Raw genomic sequence first — 16227 nt, forward strand, 5'->3', positions numbered from 1 at the left:
GTGAACATGTGTGCCCAGTGGCCCGGGAGGATATAGCTGTGCAGGTGTACTGATCTGGGGGACATAACCCTGGTGTGCACTGGTCTATGGCATGGGGCCTTTTGTGCGCATGCATAGAGCTGTGGCAGCAGGTTGGTATTATTCCTTCATGGATTGGGGGCATATGTGACCCAGCTGTGCAGGTCGGCTCTTAGAGCTGGGAAGTGAGGCTGAGGGCTGTGTGCACGCATGGTTCTAGGACTGCTGTAACATGTAGTTTCCAGAGCTGAATGACATGATTGGGGGTCCGTGTGCATGCATGGGCCTGGGAGTGCTACAAACGCATGTGCTGAGCTCAGGGAGGGTGGGGTGAGGCTGTGCCACACAATGGGCAGGGGAGTGGGGGAGGGATTGGAGGTATCCTAGGTATGGAGGTTAGTGCCTGTGACATTTATGCACTGGTAACACCCTGCAGGGAACAGGGAGGGGGGTAGTGCTTGGGAGGGGGGTAGGAGAGTTGGGTTGTGCTGCACTCTGGGTGGGGATGGGGGGCAGGTACGTGCACTGAGGACTGGTGGGGTGGGTCACATGGAATTGGAATGGGTGAGGTGGTTCAGGTGCATGGAGTATGGGGTGAGTCACTGGTCATGGGGCTGCCCCAGTGAGGGTAGTGCGCCCAAGGAATGCGGCCTGGCTTACCTCCTAGTCCCGTATACCTGTGCTCTCCCACGGGCTCCGCTGCTCTGTGCCTCCACTCCAGGCTCCAGCCCTCTGCCTCTCAGTTCCTCGGCCTCTGCACTCAGGGTTGCCACACATGGTGCAGAAGGTTCTCCCAGGTCAGCCGCACTCCCAAATTGCTGCCTCAGTCACCCTCTTATCCCTTCTCTATTTGTTCATTTTTAGAATTTTTTTTAATTAACCAGTATTTTAGATGTAAGCCTTGGTCATTATATATGTTACATTTATCTCCTCGAGCTATTTGTCTTGCCTCTTTCTCTATTAATGGAACCTTTTGATTAACAGAAATTGTTAATTTTAATGCAGTTCAGCTTATTAAACTTCTGCTTTTTGGTTAGTAATTTTCATGTCCTGCTTATGAAACCATAAGGATAATTTTCCTGCTTTATCTTCTGGAGGCATTGTTGTTTTTACCTTTGATGATTAGATCTAAAATCCTTATGGATTTGGGCAGATGGCATTTTTGTGTGTGTAAGATGAGGATAGAATACCTTATTGGATATGCAGTTCACCAAGTACCATTTATTGTCACTACTTTCAGCCAGCCATTGCAGCCATAAAAATAAACTTCCTCTCAAATAGTAATATTATGCCATCAGAGTAAGCATTAAATACTTACTGAAGGTACTCCTGTAAATATCTAGTGGTGGTTTGATTTTCAAATTTTAAGAAATTTACATTAATGGTTATATTAATGTGGGATTTAAAATATTTTAAACCAAAGTTCCAAAAAATTGTGAGATCCAAAAGGAGTAGTATTCAGTTTTCCTGGTTAAGTTAGAGCATTTGGGGCTGCAGCCAGTTTTTATTTGTAGCACTCATCTGTTTAAATGACTTTTTCTGCTCATGGTGTTCATTTTATTGTGTCATCCCTAAAGTTAGAACATAAACTGTAGAATTAATTTTTAGATGTTTATTTTTCAGGAAATGTATTGATAGTAAATTTCAATTGGATTCAACTAATAGTGGAAAAAACAAGAGAGATGGAGATTTTGAAGGCACAGATGAATCCATTTTTGGAAAGAAGCCCAGGGTAGAAGAGTCAATAACTGAAGACTTAAGGTACTATTTCCATTGTCATAAATGTTGGGAGCTCTTAATTTGGGAAGTTTTGAAAATTGCTTATGTTTATGTTTTATAAAAGTTTTTGCTTAGTGAAATGAAGATAAATGTTCTTTATGTACTCTTACAAACATAGATATAGGACATTTATATAAATTTGGGGGCATTGGGAGACTAGAACAGATTCATATATATATATTTTTTATTGTAAACAACAAACATACGAACATTCTTCACATGTTTACAATCAGTGGCTCCTAATATCATCACATAAGTTGTGTATTCATCACCATGATCATTTTTTTAACGTTTTCATCTCTCCAGCAGAAGAAATAAAAAAGAGAAAAGAAAAATCTCATACATTCCACACCCCATACCCCTCCCTCTCACTGCCCACTAGTACTTCAGTCAATTCAATTTATTTTAACCTTTGTTCCCCTATTTTGTATATTTCTTACCCATATTTTTTACCCATCTGTCCATACCATAGATACAAAAGAGCATCAGACACAAGGTTTTCACAGTCACACAGTCACATTGCAAAAGCTATATCATACAATCATCTTCAAGAAACATGGCTACTGGAATACACCTCTACATTTTCAAGTACTTCCTGCTAGCCACTCTAATATACCATAAACTAAAAAGGGGATATCTGTATAATACATAAGAATAACCTCTAGGATAGCCTCTTAACTCTGTTTGAAATCTCTCAGCTGCTGACACTTTATTCTGTCTCATTTCTCTCTTTCCCCTTTTGGATGAGAAGGTTTCCTCAGTCCCTTGATGCTGAGTCACAGCTCTTACTAGGATTTCTGTCACACGTTGACAGGGAGGTTTGTATCCCTGGGAGTCATCAGACTCGTCTTTAAATACTTTGGAGTGTATTTAGAGAAAGGATCTTGAGGCCTGTTTTTTTTATTTAAAGGAGAAAAGACATGTTTCTTTTATTTGTGAAATACCATAAGAAGACAATCCCTGGAGAAGAGTGAAATAAAAGGAAGGAATAAAATTGATCCATTTGAAGGAATCAGTGAAAAGGAACATGGGGAGGAATTAAATTATCAGTGTCCCATGCAGCAGCAAATGGAATGGCTGTGAGCCTCAAGACCCCTGAAGCAGTAGAGTGGCCCATGGATATATGTGGACAAATTAGCTGGTATTTCTCTGATTTTGAAAGATGGAACTTTCTATAACTTAGTTTCATTTCTTATGTTGACCTATTTTCTGATGGTGGCTTTGTTTCTCCTTTCTTGTGTCTCCTATGTTATCTTGGCTCTACCATGAAGAAATTTACTGTTCTTAGAAATTTTTTTTAACTGATTAGCTGTCGTAGCTAGCAAAATTGGCTACTTAAATGGTGGTAGATGTGCCATTAGAATATTTAAGATGCACTGTGTGCCCAAACCAGTGGAATAGGTTACAAATAATACTGATATTTAAAGGCAGTGCTGTTTATTGTAGTGATTCTTAGGTTTTATCCAAAATATGATATTTGTAAAAATTAGAAGTACATAAAATAAGAGAATAATATAGTCCAGAAGTACATCTATTTTTCTTCAGTTTATCTATAATCTATGTCCTTTTGTGGTCTAAACAGAGAATTTAGCTGAATATAATTTAGAAAATCATGTAAGAATCAGACACACTACTACAAAAGTAGGCTTTTTTATTTTATACTTCCTGTCATGTATTAGTTTTTATAATCACCTTTGTGTTTTGATGTAGTGACGGTGCTTTGTAGAGTTGTTTTTTATTCAGGATAGTTATTGGCTCTAACCTGATATAATTGTTTTAATAATCCAACTAGCAGTCTATTTCATCTGTATTTGTTATCAAGGATACTAGCTATTTTGAATTCTTAACACGTAAAATATATAATGTGAAATTTTTTCAAATATTCTTAACAGTAAAAGTCCTTCCAGTTTGAAGTAATTATAATCAAGCAGTGTCATTTTTCTTAACAATGCATTTGGGAGACTTACCTAATTATAGAAAAATAATTTATTTTTGTGTAACTTAAAATTTTTTTCTTTTTAAGTTTGGCAGACCTGATGCCTAGAGTCAAGGTACAAGCAGTTGAAACTGTCGAAGGCTGTACACATGAGGTAAGCACAAACAGCATACACTAGTTGGTGTTATAAATATTTAATATTATTTAATATTAAGTTTAGTATATTATAAATATATTAAAAATACAAAGATTTTTTGAAGTGTTTAGTGTAACAGTCAACCAAAAATTTAGCCTTGAGGATCTCTAAAATATTAAACAGTTTTGATTGCATGCACATAGTCTAGTAAAGTTGCTAGGTCTTTATAATCACACCTGAGATCACATCCTCACCCACCACTTTTATTAACTACAGTCCTGGATAATTTCTTTCACTTCTTTAAACAGTGTATTTTAATTTGGGATAATGGGATCTACTTAATAAGTTGGTTGTAAAGATTATATGAAAAATGGGGTAAAGTATCCAGCACAAAATAGGTGTTATGCTTGTTCATTCCTGTACTCCTAAGGTCAAGTAGCAGAAGTTTCCTTTTTCCCATCTTGTTCTGTTTCATGTCTTGCTCATGCAAATTGCATTTTCTTTGTAAAAGTGCTCACTGATAATGTATATAGTAGTATTTAGCTGTAAATGTTTATAAACTTAGGACAGGGAACTTTGACACTGTTTCCTTCTATTAAGTCTTTTATCATTATGATAGAACCTTACAAGTTCTAGTTTCAGGTAGTTGGAGAGTCTTATAAAAAGTCTCTGTTGAATAAGCAAAGAAATTCCAAATGAACAAAAATGGCTCTTGATATAGCTTTAGGACCTTATCTTTTAAAATCCCTGTTTTTCTACTGAAAATCCCTTATGTTCCTTCCTTTAGAAATAGCATTTAGGTTTGCAAAATTAATCATTTTTACTTATTTGCCGAATACTTATATTGTATCCTGTTTGATGCTCTGAGGTTCCAAAAGACAAAACAAAGCAATAAAAGAAACAAGCCCTACTCCCAAGAGATCAGAAGCTCTTATCCTCTTTCCCTTCTAATCCTGCATTGTCACCTCCTTTCACTTTCTTAGCAACTAACTTTACTTTTTTCTTCATGTAGAGGACTGAAGAAATTGAGTTGGAGTATCCTCTGATTATAATCTCTTTCACAAGCCTGTGTGCACTAGTCCTGTGTATCAAAGGAAATGATACTTTGCCTACCAAGCTAAGAAGGATTGCTCTGCCAGTGCTGTTGCTCCTGCCTTGACAGACACTTTGATTATTCCATTTCCCTTTTCTATTTCTACAGTCTCATTTTATTCTGTTTGCCCTTTTCTATCAGTTTATAAACATGGAAAAGCTTCTCTTTTGTTTTAGGCTACTTACGGCTGCTGTGTTATTTTTCTTCTTGTTTTCTTTTTTTTTCCCAACTTTTTTTATTGTATAGTATAACATATGTACAAAACAAAGACATAAAAGCAATGGTTTTCAAAGCAGTTTTCAACAAGTAGTTAGAGGACAGATCCCAGAGTTTTACCTGGGCTACTATACCATCATCTCAGATTTTTCCTTCTAGCTGCTCCAGAATATAGGAGACTAGAAGGAATAAATATTTACTGGTCATCACGATAGACTTTTTTTCTTTTTTGTGAGAAATGACGTCTGTACAAAAAAGTAATAAATTTCAAAGCACAGTACAACAGTTAGTTGTAGAACAGATTTCAGAGTGTGACATGGATTACAATTCCACAATTTTAGGTTTTTTACTTCTAGCTGCTCTAAGATTTTGGATACTAAAAGAGATATCACTTTAATGATTCAGCAATTGTATTCATTTGTTAAATCCTATCTTCTCTATATGACTCCACCATCACCTTTAATCTTTCTAGCCCTCTCTTTAGAGGGTGTTTGGGCTATGGCCATTCTAACTTTTTCATGTTGGAAGGGTCTGTCACTAATATGGGGTAGGGAAATGGAATGATATGATGTTCTGGAGAGGCTGGGCCCTCTAGGTTTCAGGACTTATCTGGTCCAGGGACCCATCTGGAGGTTGTAGGTTTCTGGAAAGTTACATTAGTTCATGAAACACTAGTGTTCTTTAGGATTGTCTGGATTGACCCTGGTTGGGGTTTGGCAGGTTGTAATAGGTAGCAGTATCTAACCGAAGCTTGCAAAAGAGCATCCTCCAGAGAAGCCTCTCGACTCTGTTTGAACTCTCTCTCACTGCTGCTCTATTAGTTATACTTCTTTTATTCAGAATGGAGTTGTTGATCCCACAGTGCCAGGGCCAGATTCATCCCTTGAAGTCATCCACACATCACCAGGGAGATTTTCACCCTGATGTCATGTCCTACATAGCAAGGAGGGCTATGATTTGACTTGCATAGTTGGGCTTAGAGAGAGTGAGGCCACATGTGAGCGACAAAAGAGGTCCTCCAGAGGTCACTCTTGGGCATACCTATAGGTAGGCTAAGCTTCTCCACTACCTACTTAAGCTTCACAAAAGTAAGCCTCAAGATGAAGGACATGGCCTATTGATTTGGGTGTCCCTAAGTTTGACATAGTATCAGCGGATTTCCTGATGGTAACGTTTGATAGTTCCCTATTTTTTCTCCCATCCCTCAAGGGACTTGGCCATTACTTTTTTTTTTAATTGACGAACCAGAACAACATACAAACACGAATATTTTTGACATACAAACATTCCATATATGGTGTACAATTAGTGGCTCACAGTATTATCACAGAGTACTATTCATCACCATGATCATTTTTTAGAACTTTTGCATCACTCGAAAAAGAAAGAAAAAGAAAAAACTCATACATACATACCCCTTACTCCTCCCTCTCATTGACCATTAGTATTTCCATCTACCCAATATATTTTAACCTTTGTTCCCCCTCTTTTTCTATACCCCTTACTACTCCTTTTCATTGATCACTAGTATTTCATTCTACTCAATTTATCTTAACATTTGTTCCCATATTATTTATTTATTTTTAATCCATATTTTTTACTCATCTGTCCATACCATAGATAAAAGGAGCATCGGACACGAGATTTTCACAATCACGCAGTCACATTGCAAAAGCTGTATCATTATACATTCATCTTCAAGAAACATGGCCATTGGAACACAGCTCTACAGTTTCAGTCACTTCCCTCTAGCCTCTCTAATACACCTTAAACTAAAGAAGGGAATATTTATATAATGTATAAGAATAACCTCCAGGATAACCTCTTGATGCTGTTGCTGTTGAAATCTCTCAGTCAGTGACACTTTATTTTGTCTCATTTCTCTCTTCCCCCTTTTGAATGAGAGGTTTTCTCAATTTGTTGATACTGAGACCCAGCTCATTCTAGGATTTCTGTCCCATGTTGCCAGGGAGGTTTACACCCCTGGGAGTCATGTCCCAGGTAGAGAGGGGAAGGGTAGTGAGTTTGCTTGCCATGTTGGCTGAGAGAGAAATAGGCCACATCTGAGTAACAAAAGAGGTTCTCTGGGGGGTGACTCTTATGCCTAATTTTAAGTAGGCTTAACCTATCCTTTGTGAAGATAAGTTTCATATGAATAAATCCCAAGATTAAGGGCTCATCCTATTGATTTGGTTGTCCCCACTGCTTTTGGGAATATCAGGAATTCTCCAAACGGCGAAGTTGAATTTTCCCCCTTTCTCACCATTCCCCCAAAGGGTGTTTGCAAATACTTCTTTATTTACTGTTGAAATCACTCTGGGATTCATTGGGGCATCACACTGGACAAACCTACAAAACCTCAGGCCCTATTCAAGGTTCCATGTACTTAATGGTGTTCAATTGACCTGTCCATATAAGTTATATTAGGAAATAAACTATTCAAAATATAAATTTTGTACCAAATAAACATATTTTGCTTTATTCTCACATGGAAGTTGAAGTTTCAAAACACGAATGGCCATCTATTTTCACCACCCTGCTATATTGACATTCCTTTGTTCTTCCTCATGCAAAAACATTTTTTAATTTCTACATTTAGTCACTATCATTGTACACTGTAGGCATTCCTAGATTATATCATCTCAGTCTCTATTGTCTATCTTTGTCTGGGTCATATGTGCCCCCAGCCCTCCTCCCATCATTCTCACATTCAGCTTCATTCAGTGTACTTACATTATTGTGCTGTAATCAGGTAGTATTGTACCATCCATTTCTGAATTTTTTTTTTTTTTTTTAAGAGAGAGTGAGGAAAGGAAGGAAAGACAGAGAAGGAAGGAAGGATGGAAGGGAAACATTTTTAAACATTTGCTTGTTTTTATTATATTTTGTTTGTTTGTTTGTTTTTTTACATGGGCTGGGGCCGGGAATCGAACCGGGGTCCTCCGGCACGGCAGGCAAGCACTCTTGCCCGCTGAGCCACCGCGGCCCGCCCCATTTCTGAATTTTTACAATCAGTCCTTTTGCACAATTTGTATCACTTCAGCTCTAATTACCCAATATCTACCCTGTTTCTATCTCCTGATGACCCCTGATCCTATCTGAAATTCTCCAAGTTCATTCAATGTTAGTTCATATCAGTGAGACCATCTACTACTTGTCCTTTTGTTTCTGGCTCATCTCACTCAGAGATGATGATGTCCTCAGGGTCCATCCATGTTATTACATGCTTCATGACTTTATTCTCTCTTACAACTGTGTAATATTCCACCGTCTGTATATACCATAACTTGTTTAGTCACTCGTCTGTTGATGGACATTGGGCTGTTTCCATCTCTTTGGTCAATACTTTTTTTATTAGTAATTTTTTAATTAAAAAAATATAACAGCAAACAAACACAAACATTCATAACATATCATTCCATTCTACATATATAATCAGTAATTCACAATATCATCACATAATTGCATGTTCATCATCATGATCATTTCTTAGAACATTTGCATCAATTCAGAAAAAGAAATAAAAAGAAAACAAAAAAATTCCCATATACCATACCCCTTACCCCTCCCTTTCATTGATCCACTAGCATTTCAATTTCTAAATTTAACATTTATTCTCTCTATTATTTATTTTTATTCTGTGTGTTTTACTCATCTGTTGATAAGGTAGATAAAAGGAGCATCAGACCTAAGGTTTTCACAATCACAGACTCACATTGTGAAAGCTATATCATCATCCAATCAGTTTCAAGAAACATGGCTACTGGAACACAGCTCTACATTTTCAGGCAGTTCCCTCCAGCCTCTTCATTACATCTTAACTAACAAGGTTATATCTATTTAATGTGTAAGAATAACCTCCAGGATTACCTCCCGACTCTGGAATCTCTCAGCCATTAACATTTTATTTTGTCTCATTTTGCTCTTCCCCCTTTTGGTCACAATAAGGTTTTCTCAATCCCTTGATGCTGAGTCCCAGCTCATTCTAGGATTTTTGTCCCACATTGCCAGGAAGGTCCACACCCCTAGGAGTCCTGTCCCACTTAGACAGGGGGAGGGTGATGAGTTTGCTTGTTGTGTTGGCTGGAGAGAGATGGCCAATACTTTTCGATTATTTGCTTAGTATACTCTAGGATATATCCAGGCATTACATTAGGTTATACAGCATTAAAGGATCTCTTATTCTAGGCTCCCTGTGTTTCAGTTGTTCAAATGAGTTATACAGATAGTTTGAGTGAGATTATGTGTTACAGAAAATTTTGATTCCAAACTAAATGAACCTTTCTTTGATCTCAAAAAGTATGTATGCTTCTAAAATATAGATGTTGTCTTTCTAACTCTCCTGTATTCTGAATTACTTTAACCACAACCTGTCAGCTTCGATCTTATCTCTAAGTATCAGGTTTTATATATATATATAAAACAGCCTCTTGAAATCCAGACATAATAATTACCACTTTGGACTAAGTGTGTCTGCCTTAAAAACTTACAGTCGAGGTCCCTGTTTTCTTTTTTTTTCTAATTTTTTATTAATTAAAAAAAATTACAAGAAACACAAACATTCCCAACACATACACTCAGCAATTCACAATATCATCACATAGTTGCATATTCATCATCATGATCATTTCCCAGAACATTAGCATCAATTCAGAAAAAGAAATAAAAAGACAACAGAAAAATATAACAGAGAAAAGAAAAAAAAATTTACATGCCATACCCCTTACTGATCCCTTTCATTGATCACTAGCATTTCAAACTAAATCTATTTTAACATTTGTTCCCCCTATTATTTATTTTTATTCCATGTGTTCCTCTCATCTGTTGACAAGGTAGATAAAAGGAGCATCAGACACAAGGTTTTCACAATCACACAGTCACACTGTGAAAGCTATATCATTATACAATCATCATCAAGAAACATGGCTACTGGAACACAGCTCTACATTTTCAGGCAGTTCCCTCCAACCTCTCCATTACATCTTGGATAACAAGGTGATATCTACTTAATGCATAAGCATAACCTCCAGAATAACCTCTCAACTGTGTTTGGAATCTCTCAGCCATTGACACTTTGTCTCATTTCACTCTTCCCCCTTTTGGTTGAGAAGGTTTTCTCAATCCCTTGATGCTGGGTCTCAACTCATTCTAGAGTTTTTCTCAATCCCTTGATGCTGAATCTCAGCTCATTCTGGGATTTCTGTCCCATGTTGCCAGGAAGATCTACACCACTGGTGGTCATGTCCCACATAGACAGGGGGAGGGTGGTGAGTCTGCTTGCTGTGTTGGCTGGAGAGAGAGGCCACACATGAGCAACAAAAGAGGTTCTCTTGGGGGTGACTCTTGGGCTTAATTTTAAGTAGGCTTGACCTATCCCCTGGGGGGTTAAGTTTCATATGAACAAACCCCAAGACTGGGGGCTCAGCCTATAGCTTTGGTTGTCCACACTGCTTGTGAGAATATCAAGAATTCAACTTGGGGAAGTTGAGTTTTCCCCCATTATCACCATTCCCCGAAGGGCACTTTGCAAATACTTTTCCACTCACTGATCAAATCACTCTGGAATTCATCAGGGCATCACCTGGACAAACCAACAAAATCTCATGTCCCATACAAAGTTCCATGAACTTAAGGTGTTCAATCAACTATCTACATAGGTTATATTAGGAGATGCACTAGTCAAAGTATAGATTTGTACCAAATAAACATTTTTTGCTTTAGTCTCACACATTAGTTGAATTATTAAGCACCTATTTTCAGCACACTGCAGTAATGACATTCTTTTGTTCTTCCTCATGCAAAAACAGTTTTTAAATTTGTACATTTAGTCACTATCATACACTCTAGGCATTCCTAGATTACACCATCTCAATCTTTATCGTCTATCTTTCTTTGTGATTTCATTTATGCCCCAGCCCTCCTCTCTCTATCATTCTCATATGCAGCTTCATAATATTGTGCTGTCCATTTCTGAGTTTTTATATTCAGTCCTGTTGTACAATCTGTATCCCTTCAGCTCCAATTATCCAATATCTTACCCTATTTCTATCTCCTGATGGTCTCTGTTAGCAAGGAAATATTCCAAGTTTATTCACTAATGTCAGTTCATGTCAGTGAGACCATACAGTATTTGTCCTTTTGTTTCTGGCTAATCGCACTCAGCATAATGTTATTAAGGTCCATTCATGTTGTTACATACTTCATAACTTTATTCTGTCTTACAGCTGCATGATATTCCATCTTACGTAAATGTCCCAGTTTGTTTAGCCAACTGTCTGTTGATGGACATTTTGGCTGTTTCCATCTCTTGGTAATTGTTAATAATGCTGCTATAAACATTGGTGTGTAAATGTCCATTTGTGCCCTTGGCCTCGTGTCCTTTGAGTAGAGACAGCATATAGATGGGTCCTGTTTTTTAATCCATTCTGCCAGACTATGTCTTTTGATTGGAGAGTTTAATCCATTAACATTCAGTGTTACTACTGCATGGGTAGTAGTTTCTTCTACTATTTTGCCTTTTAGATTTTATATGTCATATCTAATTTTCCTTCTTTTTATCTTTACTCATAGTCTTCCTTTCTACACTCTTCTCCATACCTCTTTCTTCTGTCTTCGTATCTGTCTCTAGTGTTCCCTTTAGTATTTCTTACAGAGCTGGTCTCTTGGTCACAGATTCTCTCAGTGATTTTTTGTCTGAAAATGTTCTAATTTCTCCCTCATTTTTGAAGGACAGTTTTGCTGGATTTAGAACTCTTGGTTGGCAGTTTTTCTCTTTTAATGAAATATATTATCCCATTGTCTTCTCGCCTCCATGGTTTCTGCTGAGAGATCTGCGCATAGTCTTATTGGGCTTCCCTTGTATGTGATAGATTGCTTTTCTCTTGCTGTTTTCAAGATCTCTCTTTCTCTTTGACCTCTGACATTCTGATTATTAAATGTCTTGGAGTATGTCTATTTGGATCTGTTCTCTTTGGGGTACGCTGCACTTCTTGGATGTGTAATTTTAAGTCTTTCATAAGAGTTGGGACATTTTCAGTGGTAATTTCCTCCATTAGTTTTTCTCCTCCTTTCCCCTTCTCTTCTCCTTCTGGGACACCCACAACATGTATATTCATGCGCTTCATATTGTCTTTCAATTCCCTGTGTCCCTGCTCATATTTTTCCATTTTTTTCCTATAGTTTCTGTTTCTTTTTGGATTTCAGATGTTCCATCCTCCAGTTCAGAAATCCTACGTTCTGTCTCTCGAAATCTACCATTGTAGGTTTCTATTGTTTTTTTCATCTCTTCTACTGTCTTTCATTCCCATAAGTTCTGTGATTTGTTTTTTCAGACTTTCAGTTTCTTCTTTTTGTTCTTTCCTTGCCTTCTTTATATCCTCCCTCAATTCATTGCTTTGGTTTTTGATGAGGTTTTCCATGTCTGTTCGTACATTCTGAATTAATTGTTTCAGCTCCTGTATGTCATTTGAATTGTTGGTTTGTTCCTTTGACTGGGCCATATCTTCAATTTTCCTAGTGTGATTTGTTATTTTTTGCTGGCGTCTAGGCATTTAATTACCTTAATTAGTTTATTCTGGAGATTGCTTTCACTTCTTTTATTTAGGGTTTTCTTGCTGGATGAATTTGTTGTCTGTTTTTTGACATTCCGTTCAGATTTATTTGGACCTTTAGCTTAAGTTTTGTTTAACAGAGGAGAATTTTTCAGCTCTTGTTTTCTTGTTTCTTACCCTGCTTGTGTGGTGCCTTTCCCCCCCACACACTTAGGAGGGTCTACTTAGATATTATAGACCCCAGCCAGATTTTCCCAGACCAAACTGGCCTCCTATTAGGTGGAAAGAGTCACCTGCATCAGGTTTCCCTGAAGGTGTGACCCAGCAGTTGAAAGACTTTCCTGTGAAATCTCTGGACTCTGTTTTTCTTATCCTGCCCAGTATGTGGCGCTTGTCTGACTGCAGGTCCCACCAGCATAAGATGATGTGGTACCTTTAACTTTGGCAGATTCTCCCTGCTGGGGGCGTGGTGGAGACAGAGGAGAGGTTGTAGGCTGGTTTTAATGGCTTCAAATTACCAAGCCCTGGTGTCTGAATTCCTTGATGGAAGGATTCCACCAAGGTGGGGCTTCACCCCTCCCCTGGGGAAGGCACAGGCTCTAGATAAGCCCCCAAAAGGGCTCACTTCTGCCTATGCCTAGGGCAGTTGCAGCCTGAAAAGTCCTGCCGCTGCATCCAGAGGCAGTCAAGCCTTTGTAGATACACAGCCACAGAAACCTCTGTTTCCTTCTTCTTTGTTTCCCCTTTTTCTGTCAGTCCTGCCCCCTTGGCGCCAGGGCAAAAATGAGCAACCTCCACTTTGATCAGGTTCACCTAAGCTAGGGACCTATTTTTAGTAGTCAGAATTTGTTAATTAGTTCCACAATTGGTGTTTGATTGTGCCCAGTCCCTGCTGCTGGTAAAGTCCTTTCCTCTCTCCTCTGTGGGGGAGGGGCGCTGGCCACCACAGCTTTGGGAACTCAAGGTTCTGGGGGGTGCTCGCAGCCAGTCCACCTGGTCCAGACTGCGGCATGCTGTGTCTGGTCACTGACGAGGCCCCAGGAGCTGTTCTGTACTGTTTCTGGTTATTTAGTAGTTGTTCTGGAGGATGAACTAAAATGCGCGCGTTATTAAGCCTCCATCCATCTTGACCTGGCAGCCCCTGTTTTCTTGTAAGCATTTTCTAAAGGAGACCATACCATTGTTGTCTTCTACCCTTTTATAATCATCCATTTGAGAAATAATTTTTGAGTGCCAAATACATTTTATTAGGTACTGAGTATAAAGAGATAAGCAAAAGAGACATGTCCCTGCCTTCTCAGAGTTACTGTTGAGTGATTTGTTTGAAGACTCCTGGAAGAAACCCTGTTTACACTTTCTAACCGTTTATTTATATATTAATCTGCTAAAATTAGATTTTTTTCTCTCTTCATTCTTTTGAAACTGCTCTGGCAGTGATCATTAGTAACTAATTGCTAAGTCCTTTTGATTCAGTCATTCTTCTGGTTTTCTGACTCCTTAGTCTCTTCAGACTTCTTGTCTTTTACCTGTCTTTTATGTGTTGTTGGTACTCAGACTGTTTCCAGAGAGTTAAAAAACAACCTTTGATTCTGAGAGATATAAAAACACAGTTTTTTATTTTGTTGCTGTTAAATCTCAGAGCTACTGAAATCTTAATTGCTTTGTGCTGATGTCCTTTGTTGATGTCTCATGGAATATTGAGAGACCCATGAAGGAGGTCAACTAATCAGATACGGTCCCATGGTTGGTCTTAACTTGGGTGGGGATCATGTTGTGATTTAGACACTAATCTTTAGCTTTTTAGGTCCAGAAACTTGTTATTGTACCCAAGGTTGGGCTGTCTAGATAGACTCACTTTCATTGTACTTATAAGAGATTGAGGGATACAAAAGAATTTGATTTTCTTAATTTAATAGATAAGTAGTCATCTTTCTCAAACTACCGGGAAAGCAGAATTAGAAACTTAGAACATTCTTGAAATCATACTAAAGAGGAATATTTAGTATTAAGGGAAAGACCGATGAAAACTATTCCCATCTCCCAAAAGTGTTCATTCACCATTAAGAACTCATAGTTCACTCTTGTCTTGAAGTGTGCTGTATGAAATACCAAATTCCTGTTATAGACTCCATTTAGCACATCACACTTCTAATACAGTCTTCATACTGGGTATAATTCATTAAGTTTTATTTTTGATTGTTTAACTTTTCTTAATTATATTTAGATTCTAGTCATTTTTTCTGAAATTCTACCCATATCACCTTATTTCTACTTGAGTCACACAAGTTTACTGGCAATTTCTACTTTTAAAGCGGCTAATCTTGTCTAATGTCTGTTTATTGGCTATGATTTCTAATTTCTGTGCATATCTTAACTGTGGACCCTTCATACAATAAGTTAGTTTTCTATCATACAGTGAGCAATATAGAAACAGTGTCAGGACTTTCGATGTGGAAAACACAAAGATAACTAAGATAAGTCCTAGACCTTAATAAATACAGAGTTTCTGCCGGGAGATAGAAATGTTGATTTTTTTTTTTTTACATTTTTTCTGTGAAATATGACATATATACAAAAAAGGTGGTTAATTTTAAAGTGCATTTTAAGAAGTAGTTATAGAACAAATTTCAATGTATGCTATAGGTTATAGTTCCACAATTTCAGGTATTTCCTTCTAACTGCTCTTACGCAATGAAGACTAAAAGGAAATACCAATTTAATGATTTAGTAGTCATACTCATCTATAAAATCCTATCTTCTCCATTACAGCTCCTTTGATTAATCCTCCTTTGATTCTTCTCCCAGTCTTTAATGATATTTGGGCTGTGACCATTGTAACCTCTTCATTTTGAAAAGGGGTGTTGACATTATAGGATAGGGAGTGCACCAGGTTGAGCTCTTGAAGAGACTGTTAACTCTGGGTTTCAGGACTTATCTAGCCTAGCTTTCTGAAATAGATGTGTGATCTTTCACTTAACTTTGCTGTGAGACAAATGCTAGTAGAGGTATTTTTGAGTGTTGCCATTTTAACTTTTTGTGTTGTTCTTTAATTTTAGTTTATTTAATTATACAGTGTCTTAAGATTATTAGACACTCTGTAATTCATCACCTTTAGTTTTGACACTTTCATTTTTGTGAAGTGCCAAATGTGACAATTCCCAATAGTAAGTTGGTGATTTTTTGAATTTTAATTTGACGTTAGGTTGTGCTTCCTGCACATGAAGATTATTTACCACTTAAACCTCGAGTTGGAAAAGTTGCAAAGGTCTGTGATGAATCAGTTTGTACAGTTTTGTGAGTCTGTCTTTTTCTTAAGATCCTTAAATCTAAACTTTTTCAGATGATTATTATACAGAGAATAGATTATTATACTGAGAACAGTGTGTACAGATACCAAGGAGTTCCAGCCACCTGGAAACAAATACAGTGAGAACAAAAACTAGCATGCTGGAAACCAAGCATTACATGATGAGTTTTTGAAAAATTAAGGTAGTGATTC

General features: G+C 37.6%; 1 protein-coding gene across 1 annotated transcript in view; it reads left to right on the forward strand.

The window, feature by feature from the left end:
• Positions 1-1398: 1398 nt before the first annotated feature.
• LOC143672794 (exosome RNA helicase MTR4-like) overlaps positions 1399-16227 on the forward strand; it is a 90027-nt gene continuing 75198 nt past the window's right edge. Inside the window, 3 exon segments of the mRNA XM_077147292.1 lie at positions 1399-1779; positions 2708-2938; positions 3821-3887. Of these exon segments, the coding sequence (XP_077003407.1) occupies positions 2871-2938; positions 3821-3887 (135 nt within the window). The 5' untranslated portion in view covers positions 1399-1779; positions 2708-2870.

Source organism: Tamandua tetradactyla, assembly GCF_023851605.1.
Source record: "Tamandua tetradactyla isolate mTamTet1 chromosome 15 unlocalized genomic scaffold, mTamTet1.pri SUPER_15_unloc_3, whole genome shotgun sequence".
NCBI lineage: Eukaryota > Metazoa > Chordata > Mammalia > Pilosa > Myrmecophagidae > Tamandua > Tamandua tetradactyla.